The 12,144-nt window shown below is 43.4% G+C and overlaps 1 protein-coding gene across 3 annotated transcripts in view; it reads right to left on the reverse strand.

Moving 5' to 3' along the window:
* RIN3 (Ras and Rab interactor 3) overlaps nt 1-12,144 on the reverse strand; it is a 67,707-nt gene that overhangs the window by 40,735 nt on the left and 14,828 nt on the right. The window contains exons 2-3 of one of the 3 annotated variants that reach the window (XM_032112592.1): nt 8,081-8,264; nt 4,533-4,647 (exon numbers count right to left, since the gene is read on the reverse strand). In XM_032112592.1, coding sequence (XP_031968483.1) covers nt 4,533-4,647; nt 8,081-8,264 — 299 coding nt within the window. Of the gene's footprint in view, nt 1-4,532; nt 4,648-8,080; nt 8,300-12,144 lie in introns of those variants that run through there. The other 2 variants (XM_032112593.1, XM_032112594.1) reach the window with 2 other exon arrangements.

Raw genomic sequence — 12,144 nt, forward strand, 5'->3', positions numbered from 1 at the left:
GGTCAGAGCACAGAGAACTTTAATTTAAATCTAATAATTTTCCTCTAATAAATGAAAAAAACACACTACAGCCCAGACTTCACTACAAACCCCTCCTTCAGCTGTGCATTGATCGATTTTGGGGGGCTCAACCCAGCCTTGGCCCCATGTGCTGTAAAAGCTGCTTCTGAACAGTTATGTCTGGTGGCAGATTGTCCTCCACAGGTACAGCTTAAATAAGGAACAAGGACAGCAACTCCACAACAAGGGCTCATGTGGACTGTCTCCAGAAAATACACCTCCAAGTGAGCAAAGCCACTTGCAGCAATGGGGGAGGGAGGAGCATGATTACAGAAGATGGGCAGCCATGGCAGGATCAGGCCAGCCTCAAACCCCTTAGGATGTGAACCTGAAGAGTTCAGGACTGACTTAACAAATCAATTTCATTGTTATTTCTATTTTAAAAAAATTAATAATATGAACAATATGTTCTTTATTCTGTGGAGTTGCAGATACTTCTGTTTAGTGCCATTTTGCTTGCTTGGAATCACATCCTCTTTTCTTGGTACAGAAGAGGTTGGAAAAAAATAACTACACATCCCACACCAAAGCATACGTAAAAGATTCCTGAGAAGTATGTGATCAACTCGTGTGTTTCATGAAATCAAATTATTTTCAGCTATTATTCACAAAATTTCCCAGAAAAAAGAAAGCATTAATTCAGTTTATGGTGCTAGAGCATCCCTCTATTAAAGGATTTTACCCCTGTGGCAGATGCCTTCATAACTCTTTGTGAAAGTAAAAGCTACTGTCACTGCCTGCACCACATGGTCTATTGTACTCAGATGCCTCTTACAAGCTCTCAGTACATGCTATTTCAGAAATGTACTTGTACTTCAAACATCTGATTCTTTCCTTTTTAATATTGCTATAATGGAGCTGAGGTCAGCACAATGACTTCTGACAGTATATACATGAAAAGGAGGGGGAATTAGACCCTGAGGTTGCCACCAGTTTGCTGAGAAGAGCCAAGGGCAGGAGTCAGCTGAGGAAGGGGTGCTCAGTTTGTGAGGCTGGGACTCCACCTCTGAATGAAGCAGAAGTAAGGGTCAACTCTCAGAAAGAAAGTGTACAAAGTAGTCGAGAGTTTAGCAAAGATTGAGAGGTAGCTGCCAACACTGCATCTCTAAGTGGTAGAAATCTTGTAACAAACTTTAGGTGTGGGGGACTTGCACTGCTCTGAATAAGAAGTAAGGGATCCTTCAGGCCGAGTGCAAAACCTCTGAGATCCAAGGCTTTGAAACTTGCCAGGTTTCTCAACTTTCTGATGAACCATATGGCACCTGGGATCTGCTCTTTGGTCTCTACTATAGCTGTTGATGCCACAAGGATTTAGCATTCTCGTCTATGGAGGAATTCCAACCAAAAAGAAGGAACCAGAAGAAAATTTTTTAAATCCATTCTCTTGTTCTCTCTAAGGGCTGCTTCACGGAAGAGATGAAAATTTCCCACAAAAAAAAAAAAAAAGAGAAAGAGGTTTCATTTCTTGATTCTCTTACCTAGTGGGTTCTTTGGGGATTTCCATTTAAAGAGAAAAATCACAATTAACTCCACTCTTCCCATCAGAAAACTATACTTCCCTAAATATTTCACCAAATATCAACATAGTTGTTATGGGGAAAAGAAATAGTAAAACAATGAACCACTCTTATTTGGCAGTGTAATAGCCAGATGTTTCTGAAGGGTCTTTTTGTACTTCATTGAATGGCCATCTCTATATGGAACACAGGGGGTGGGCAACAACCTCTGTACCATCATCATGATACCATGGAAAGCCTCCTCAGATCCTATCTGAAAAGTAGGAAGGAATGAGAATAGCTCTACAAACAGCCAAGGACAAGAAGCAGCTGGCAAGGTTCTTCAAAACAGTAAGCTGGTTGCAACTTGAATTTTGCTGGGTTGAAACTTGAATTTTAATTGAAGGAAGGCTCTCCATAAAATCAGAACTATATATGTCGAGGCAAATTCAGATTTCAGTTTACATCTCAATGCATCAACTGTGTGGAGTCTAACGAGTTGAACTGAGGTAACGAGAAGGATTTGTTCCCATTTCTTCAAACCCTTTAGGAGGAGCCAGCTCTCAGAAAGGGACAAACAGCTCTCCGTGGGGCACGTCACAGAGGTAATTTCTTACCTGTCAACTCAGAAAGGAAAGAGGGATTTTCTGAAGTTAAAGAATAGATGTTTGGAAAAAGTCCAGAGTGGCCCTCAGGCAATGCAGCTGGGGTGTTTTACATATTTACCGGAGTGTAACACCAAACTTCCAACTTACTTGCATTCCACAGCAAGAGAACCTCTCTTGAGGTGCTCAGAGGTCTCCTACCCTGACACTTACAGAACACCAGGGATGAGTGAAGGGCACATCATTAATCTGAGGCAATCCAGACAGACCATTTTATGTGTCAGGGAAGCTCAGGTTCTAAATTATTTTAAAGCATTTAGGCAATTTTAGATTTTATTTCTGAAAAAAATTTAGAAGGCAGTGGAGTAATGCAGTTTAAAAGCTAAAGAATTAATTAATTACCTAAGGTATGAGATTACTCTGTGACACAGAAGATTTACCATCTCCCCTGGCACTAGGTACAGTCCTTTGTCTTTATTAACCAGAATTCGTTCAATTTCTTTTAAACTTAAAAGCCAGGGTACTTACCCTAAATGAGAAAGGAAGCAAAACAGTGACCATTCTGTACCCAGTGTGTTCTTGTCAAAACAGGGCAGGATGAAGAACTGAGAGGCTTTCTACCAACTGACACTCAACACTGACAGAACTCAAGCTAAAAATAATGTCAATATCCACTATAGGCATGCATGAGCCTCATAGCTGCTGGGATTGCTGCACGTGATGGCAGCTCTCCTGCTTTATGAATGAGAGCTGAATTTTAATTACCTTCCTCCACTTACTTTGCAACTTGTATGAAACTGGTGAAAACTGATTTAATTTTTGTTTCTACCAGAAAGCTCATCTCCCAATACATCCTTTGCACTAAGTTAGTGATAAACTAGAAAAACCAAGCAAGTCTGAAAAGCATGGCAGAAAAGCCTCTCTAGATAGGCTAGCTCAGTGACATTTTTGTACTACGTTTTACTTTGCCTGCCCTAAAAGAAATCAGATTTTATGGCACAGGACATGAGTCAAGAAGTAACATTTCTATAAATGATGTTTTTTAGGATGACAGGATTTGATTTTTTAACTTTTATCCAAAGGAAAGCTTGAATCATCAAAAACCAATTCCCCACCGTGAAAAATCTAAGTCCTGGGTCAAGTTCAAATAGCTAAATAAAGAAAAGGTTTCCCTACCCCACAGCTAACCTTTGCCCTTGTATTCTTAATTGAACACCTGAAGTTGTGGCAAAAGGTTTGCTGATCCTGCCCTCACACAGGAGCACTGAACCCTAAACACCTCTGCAGCTGGGTGCTCTCAGGAGCAGGCAGATGAGAGGGAAAGCTTCCCAGGGGGATGCAGCAGCCGGACAGGGAGCAATGTTGTGACAGCCTGTGGTCTGGCCTTGAGATTAGAACAGCCTAAGAGTTGTCCCTCTGGCTTTAAAGCCTGTTTACAATGCAGAGGTATGAGAGGAAACATAGGAGAAGGGAAAACTTCATTTGAGCAACTGTCAAAATTCATTTGAACAAGGGGAAAGAAATGTTGCAACATTGATCTGAAGAAACATGTGTTTAACAGAGAATAAAACAGTTTTTCTGGGGAGCTGGCTTTGGGACAGAGTTCAGTGACAGAGGATTTAGATCTGTTCAGATAAATAAATAGTGTGAAGTTATTTATATATATATAAATATATATATTTTTTGAGTGCATTTTTCTATGACTATCCTAAAATCCAGGTGTTTACAAATATTCCTTTGAAAGTGGAAATCATGTGCCTTACACAGCCGTTTACACAGAGGGCTGCATTAGATGTGGCTGACTGTGAACTGGGTTAATTTTCACTTGCTCATGGCAGACTTGGTTATCCAACTGGGAACAGCACCAGCCACAAGACCCACCCACTTCCCAGTTAGGCTTTGAAAACAAACAGTTTAGGAGTAACTTGTTGTTCAGAGTGACTGTACAAGGTGCATGAAAAGGCTATGTAGCAGTTGTCAGATGACTGGTGACCCCCAAGTTCAGCGGCTTAAACAGAGACAGGGTCAGTGAGTTAACAAGGCTTAGTCTGCGATGCTTTCCACTTTCCTCAGAACTTCCACCTGGTGAAAGGCAGCTCTCCTTTCTCGTTCAAAGGACTGGCCTCCTCATCTGGAGGTGCATTATTTCCCTATTGCAAGTCTGTAAATGATAACAGAAGGTGCAGAACCGCAGGGGAGCTGAGGTAAAACAGCTGCAGGAAATATTAACTGAACTACATCATAAAAGCAAGATCTGCTGCTGGTCACAAGAGGAACCTGCTCAGTGCAAGTGAGATTACATAAATATTGGTGATCACAAGAGGGCTCAGTACAATAACCAAAGCAAGACCAAAAAATGTAAAGACCTTACTTGATTTTTCTTCTTTAATGTTGTACTCCAGCACACCAGGAGCTTCGTTCTGCACCGGCAGGCGGACTGAGAGGATCATGTTGTCCACATTACCCTCTTTCCTAACTAAGAATATCTGAAAAGGCAGAAAAGAATCAAGAGCTCAGCTACATTATGTGAGCTTCTAAACTTTATTTTAAGTCATTGGCAATGTAGATTTTTATCAGTACAATCCACCTTTAAATAGCCTTATTTTAGCTTCATTCCACTTAGTTAAGCTTTATACAACAAAAATAATTAATAAAGGGCCAGTTCATCAGACCTGCGAATGAACTCGTGAAGTTTCTATGCATCACCGACGTTCCACTTACACCTAAAGCAAACTATTTCATGAACCGAAGAGTTTAAAACTGCACTCATGATTTGTTAAGCGATGGTCCTCACGTCAGGGCCCTAAATCACAGATGACTCACCCTAAAACATCCCAGTCCAGGTCTAAAGCATGGGAGTCACCTGTACATTGAGTCGGTAAGGGTTTGAGTGTCCATGAGTGGGACATAAGGCCAAAGGCTCTGGTGGCCACAGTGTCTATGGCAGAGCATTTTCATGGGACCATAAGATCATTCAGGCTGGCAGGTATCCTGGGAGGACTCTTCTCCAATACCCTGGGTGAAGCCATGAGGCCAGACCAAGTTTCTCAGGACTTTGTCTGTACAAATCTGGGGAATGTCCAAAGCTGGAGACTGCACAGCCTCTCTTGGCAACCTGTCCCACCACTTATCATCTTCACAGGGAGAAAATGCTTCCCTGTACCCAGTCTGAACCCCTCTGGTTTCAATGTACACTGTCATCTCTTGTCCTCCCACCCTGCGGTGCTGAGCACAGCCTGGCTTCATCTTCTCCATGACCTCTCTGTAGGTACCAGGGGTTGCTGTGTGGTCTGCCTGAAGTTGTCTTCTGGCTGAACAAGCCCTGGTCCCACAGCCTCTCTCGAGTGGGTCTTTGCCCAGCTCACTGCCCACCATCCCTACAGGATCTTTCCTACAGAGCAGCTCAGCCAGGCAGTGCCAGCCCGGATCGCTGCCAGGGGTCTGCCTTCCCAGAGGAAAAGCTTTGCTTTTGCCCTTGTTGAATTTGGGAACAAGCCCTGTTCCCAAAAGCTTGTCTAAGATCTCTCAAGTGATCATTCAAGTGTATTGAGTGGTCCTGAAATCACAGAATCACAGGATCAATTAGGTCTGAAAAGACCTCTGAGATCATCAAGTCCAACTGATGATCGAACACCACCACCTCAACCAGACCGTGGCACTGAGTGCCACATCCAGTCCCTCCTTAAACATCTCCAGGAATGCTGACTCCACAGAACTGATGTGCTTGAAAAGAGGTCTGGAGATCACCTAGTCCAATCCCCTTGCTCAAAGAAGGATAAACTACAGCAAAAAAAATTGGTCTGGCTCAATCCCATCAGGTATGCAAAAACATTGCTAGAAGGCCCCTGAGTATTTAATTGGAACCAGTGGAACTACTGGAGCCATTGTGTCCCACCAATACCAGTGGGAAAAAAGATTAAAAAAAAAAATTTAAAAAAGATAAAAGATACAAGAAATAAGAAAAAAAGAAGAAAAAAAGAGAAGAAAAAGGAAAAATGCCTCATTCTTTGTATGTTGTGAGATCCTAAGTGTGTTTCTAATTAAAGCTCATTGTCAGGAATATTTTTAGCTTGTATCTTGAAGGTGCAGATACAAAGACAAAATAATCTTCATCTGTTCTTTGATAGTAAGCTTAGGCAGAAGAGAGTCAAGGTATTTTTAAAAAACTGAATTAAAAAATCAAGTTAATTTTGTAGCCTGGATGTTAACATTAGAAAGAGAATTGTGAGTTGATAAAATCATTAATCAACTGTAACGTATGGAAATCTATCAAAAACCCATTAATTTCTTGGACAGAGGAATTTTTAAAAAAAGCTTGTCTAGAAGCCAAGACCTCTCCCTGCATGAATCCCAGTCATAAGTGCATGTCCAGTCACTTTGAAGCACCCATGCTGAACACACAGCTTTGGGGCAGCTTCACAACCTCACACAGTGAGAAATGGAGCCCCGGGGGTTCAGGCCCACCACCAGGGCAGAGGAAGTGTAAATAAAGGCACGGGTGTATGCCCTAAACAGGCTGATTTCTAGCTCAGGGCAACCCCCACCTTCTGTCACAGAATGCGTCTGCAGGTAGGAGGCAGGTAGTACCTGCAGGGAGAGGCTCTCCCTTGCCCAGGTCCTACCAGCCACATGGCAGCGCTGTCCCTCTAACCTTGACTGTCAGACAGCACCATCTTACATGGCTTCATCTGAAATTTAATCTAAGCAACCAGGGAAATAAAACCTGGAAATGAATCACTTCTTTTTTCCTGATCGGCACGCCTGGTTGCCATGGATCCAAAGGCTAAAATTGGACTATGGCTGTTCAGAGAAGTAGGAGGTGGGTTTTCTGAGCTGTACTTAACCCTACAGGTCAGGACCAGTATTGAAATCAACCTCTTCTATTTTCACCACAGTTGGGAATGGTGCTGCCTCAGTTTCAGGCGGGCTCAGAGTGGGCAGGAAATTCTGCCCTTGTCATGGGACTCCTCTGATGCACCACCTCTTCTCCTGCCTGCTTCTGACTGCAACTGAAGACTGTGCCCAAGCACAGTGTGAGCAGGAGGAACAGAGGCAAAATGTTTCCCCAAAGCCACTCAGAGGTGGGAAACTCCCTGACTGCAGGGAATGGATGATGGCTGAGGAGGCTTGGGGCCATACATGGGTACACCACAGTCAGTCACACACATCCCCACTTACAGACAGAGCAGAAAAACAAAGAGAATTATTTGCTCAATCTATTTGAGAAGTCTGATTCAAGGTGAGGTGCACTGCACAGCCCAGGCTGCTCAGGCGAATCCCACTGGAGGGTGTCACTTGACTGCGCCAGCATTTAGCCCTGGGATAGGTTGACTCAGCCAAAGGATGGGTCCAAATGTCCTCAGAGCAGGTGTGCCCTGATATCAGCTCAGGTCATTTGCACCTGCACTTCCCAAAGGATCCAGCCAGGACATCTACAGCCTGCTCACCTCTCAGACCTCAGGAAAAGGGAGCAGCTCCCTGTGCCACAGCGCTGTTTTCCTTAAGCAAGCCCTGAGCTTTGCACAAGTATATAATTTTCTAATACTCAGTTTATGTAAACCAGATACCAATTGTTGCAATAAAAATGACTCCCATCAGGTGAATTTAAGGGCCTTTTCTTCACAGTTTCTTTTTTATTGGTCCAGATTAGAATAATCACCATACTTTTGGGTATGGTAGTGAATGGGAAGCCATCTCCATGAATCTACATGGTAAGCAAATAAAACCAGAGATAAGATTCCTCATTTTCCCAAAGCCAATATATCTGTCTTGTGCTGTTGAGAGAGGTAAAGCATCTAATAGCAATGGAAACAGAGAGCAGTCTGCTAAATACTTTTGCTTCCACATTAAAAAAAGCACTGCTCTCCTAACCAAGGACAGGAAATGTGGTTGTCTGAACTGAAACCATTTTGGACTTACCCCTGCTGTTTCTTTGCCAAGGATGGCCCCAGCCCTTTCCTGGCTCATGTTCAGTTGAAGCCAGACAGGACACGTCTTGATGAGTTTGTCAAGGATGCTGATCCCTGGAAGCTGGAGGCAATTTCGCAGAGCAACGGCCTGACAGAGATGTGTTTCTTTTCCTTCACTGGTACCTCCAACAGGGCTGAAACACAGCAAGGGAGTCCCTGGTGAGCAGAACTGCAAATGGAAAACTCTGGGGAGTAAGGACTGTAAGTGCAAACAGAGAAGCAAACACAGGGGCGCTTAGACATCAGCAAAGCACAGGCACATTGTTACGACAGCAGGTTGGCAGGGTGATTTGTGCTCAGCTCTGCTGGCTTTGGCTCACCCATCAATATTGCTCAAGTGCAGGTGCCCACAGACACAGGTAAGGGAGGCACAGGGGTAGCCAGCACCACAGACAGCTGAGCGTGCCTGTCCCCTGGATGCCGCCCTCCAGCTGAAGGGTCTGGGAGATGTTTCAAAAGTAGCAATGCAGCAGAGAAGTCCCTGCAGTGTAATGGCAGACTGGTGTTAAATACTGGCTTCTAGCTATGATGCTGATTTGGCAAAGTATTTATACATGTGCTAAGCACTGCAGGCAGTGGAAATACTTGTGCTGAAAAGTCTGGTCACAAGAGCTCTACTGGATAAGGCCATGGACTCATGGGGATATGGGCTTGTCATTCATTTGATTAATTGATTTTACATTTAAAGAAAATGTAAGAGAACATACACAAAAAGTGTTTTGCTGCACTGATTTTCTTCTTAGATGTCAGAACTGAGAATAGGAGGACTCTCACTTTTGATTTGGTCTTCAAATATTTCTCCTTTTCCTTTTATTTTTAAAGATACAGATCTTAAAGTATTACATTTCAGATAAGGTCAGTCTTAATCTACTAAAAGAGAGTAATTTCAAAGGCCTAACCTAACACATCAAGTCTCTCCCAAAAGTCAGTTTGTGTAAAAATAGCCTTTCAAATCTCACAAGCAACACAGAGATTTTATTTTTAGTAGCTTTTTTTTTTTTTCTTTTGCAACCCTTCAGACAGCTTTCTTAGAAAATACAGGTGCCTCTGCAATTTGGGTTGTAGATTAAGGGTATTAGTTCACAGAATCTTGATTTTTATCAATCCTTTTTTAAGATCATAGTCAAGACAGTAGGAATGAGACAACTGCGCTTAAAAAAAAAAAAAAAAGCAAATTAAAATAAATGAAACTCCCTCTTTACCTGCAATAAAAGCCCAGCTTGTCATACAGGTGAGGGAATTTCTTTCAAATGTAACAGCATGTGATTTTAATCAATTTCATCTGAACGTATAGAGTAAAACAATGGAAGACAGCTTTTGGAAGTTAACCTGATTAATCTCTCAGGGTTTTGAAACAGAAGAAACAACCAAAAATAAGCCTTGTAACCATATGAAAGGAAAACATGTGTTGGATGGCGATATTCATATTCAGTAGTAGGAAAGAAGTAATGAGTTGAAGGGAAGGAAAGCTGAGTTAAAACGAAATGTTCCATAACAGCAAAAGTTACTCCCCTGTTTAGTCACATAGACATGAACCTGATCACATCTGAATGATGTGTGAAACAAAAGGAGGTCGATGCTGATAATGTCCTGCTGTGGCACCAGCAGGTGACACATACGGCCATAGCTCCTGTGATGCTGAACTTTGTTAGCCATTAATTATGTAAGGTGCGGCCAGCAAAGCACTGGTGCTCAGAAATCCCATTGCCTGGAGGGAAATGAGGGTTATCAACAAAGTCAGGAAAGTAACACAAACCAGCTTGGACCTGGTGAGCATCAGGCACACAGTAACCCTGGCACAGGGTTCCCCACAGCGGGTGTAGGCATCCATCCCTCTGCTCCCTCTCAGGAGCACACCCTCTGGACAGAGCCCTGCTCACAGCACCAGCTGGGGTTTGGCAGTGAGAACAGGCTGGTGAAGAAAAATAACAGAACTGATCTTCCAACACGTGTGGCTGCATGTAGGGTCTAAATTTTGGAGAATGGATAGAAAATAGAAAATACTTCCAAACTCGGACATACAAGATGAAAAAGGAAGAGCCTGAAAATATTTGTCTTAATGGAAAATCTCATTATTTGAAAATGTGGAGTCTTTCAGTATAGCAAATTTAGGGCAGTGGGTAAGGCTTTTTTTGGCAGGAGTCTAATAGTTTGGAGGCCCTAAGGGATGAGGTATTCTCCTCTCAAAAGCCAGACCAGCCTGGAAGGAACTAAGCAGGCTCTTGTACCTGTACAAGAGGGAGGAAAGCACAGCTGAGTGAAAGGGGAGACTTTGGTAAAAGGAAAGGCAGGAAGAGTCATTAATGGGATCATATGAAATCAGGGGAATGTTTGGCGAGACATTTCCTGTCAGTGAGTTTTAAGAGATGATGGATAAATTCCCAAGAGAAGAGGAAAAAGATTGCATTGCCCAAATCTCTTGAAATGCCATGTTTGGAGCAGTAGCACACACTTTATCGAATCAAATCTGTGCTGGCTAAGAAATGGGAGTGAATGACCTCCCAGACCTTTTTCAGCTGTAATGCTGTGACCCATGACATACCAGTTGACGTAGTTATGGCACCGATGTTTGACTTCTGTCCTGGGCACAGCTGTCACAAAGATTTGGATGGGGCTGTGGAAGCGCTTAATCCAGCAATTTAATCTGGCTCTGTGGCAGCTCTGTGGCTGCACAGAGAGGAGGGAGCCTAGGCAGCTCCTGGGTTCTTGCTGTGCTGCCAGTTGAAGGGATTTCCAGGGCCACCACGGTGAGCAGCTGGCCTTTCCTGTTTTGCTCACTCAGAATTCACGTGTCAGATGATTTCTAAACTCACAGTTTTCAAAATGACATAAAACTCTGTTCTTGTGCCACAGTCCTGCAAAACCCTTTGGCTGATAAGAGCAGGTGTTCATTTTGCTAGGTGTGATGAAAAGCTGGCCCTAGAGCTGCTTACTTTTCTTTTCTTTTATTAAGTTCTTACTGCAAAGCACCTTTAAATCTTGCAGTAGCTCTGCTAAACTGGATTCAGTTGGGAAGCAGGAAGCTGTGTGCTGCATACTGACTGGCAGCACAGGCTAATTAATTGCACAGTGATTACATTCACACACCCGCCCCGGGCTGGCAGAAGGTATCAGGTTGCTTGTTGGAGGCAATAATAATGACAATGGTGGTTTGAATTACTTCACAGTGACTGTACACTGAAGTAATGTACACAATGACTCATTGCTTTAGAAACCAGGAGCCACACTTGCCAATTGAATATTCCCAGAAGTCAGCAGAACAGCAAGGGGATATAATCCACTGAATTTCGTGCAGGTGAAGGCCTGAGCATACCTTTGCAGGGGGTTTAAAAATATTGCCACAAACCTGCTGACACTAAGGGCTTCCTGGCTGGACTATATGCGGCTGGTCATTCTGAATTTCCCTGAGGCAGCTGAGACACACAGCAATTGTGTGAAACGGCAGCAGGTCTTAAAATGTGTTCCAGCTGGCTTGATACTGAGGGAGAAAGACACAGTCACAAACTCCATGTGCCAGGTGATAGAGTGACTTTTTTTGCACCAAAGCTACCTGGTACCTGAAGGGATACCACTTGGGACAAGCCAGCTTGTGACTGCAGCTGACATGTGGAAACCCTTCAAGCACAGCAAAAGAGGTTACCAGGAGCACCTGAAACAGGAGGAAAAGATAGTCAAAGACTCCTGAAGTCAACACAGCAGTCCTGATGGAAGTTGATAGTGCTGTTAATGCCTGTAGTTAAAAGAGACAGTTGAGAGCATGGAGCTTCATGGAGAAGGGTGAGATGACAGCGCTGAGATTAAAAGACTGACAGAAGACTCACAGGTCTGGCTCACATCCTGTGTCACAACCAACCCAGCTGGGCTTGGTTGCAGGGCTCTGTGCCACTGGTAATAGAGGCAGATCTCTGTATCCCTTTCCTTCACAGTCACCTTCTTTCCTTACAGGAATAATCGGAGTTACACGAGCAGCAGCTAAAGCACAAGGCTTCACCCATTGCAAGAGACAGAGCTGCC

Source organism: Corvus moneduloides, chromosome 6 (assembly GCF_009650955.1).
Source record: "Corvus moneduloides isolate bCorMon1 chromosome 6, bCorMon1.pri, whole genome shotgun sequence".
Classification (NCBI taxonomy): Eukaryota; Metazoa; Chordata; class Aves; order Passeriformes; family Corvidae; genus Corvus; species Corvus moneduloides.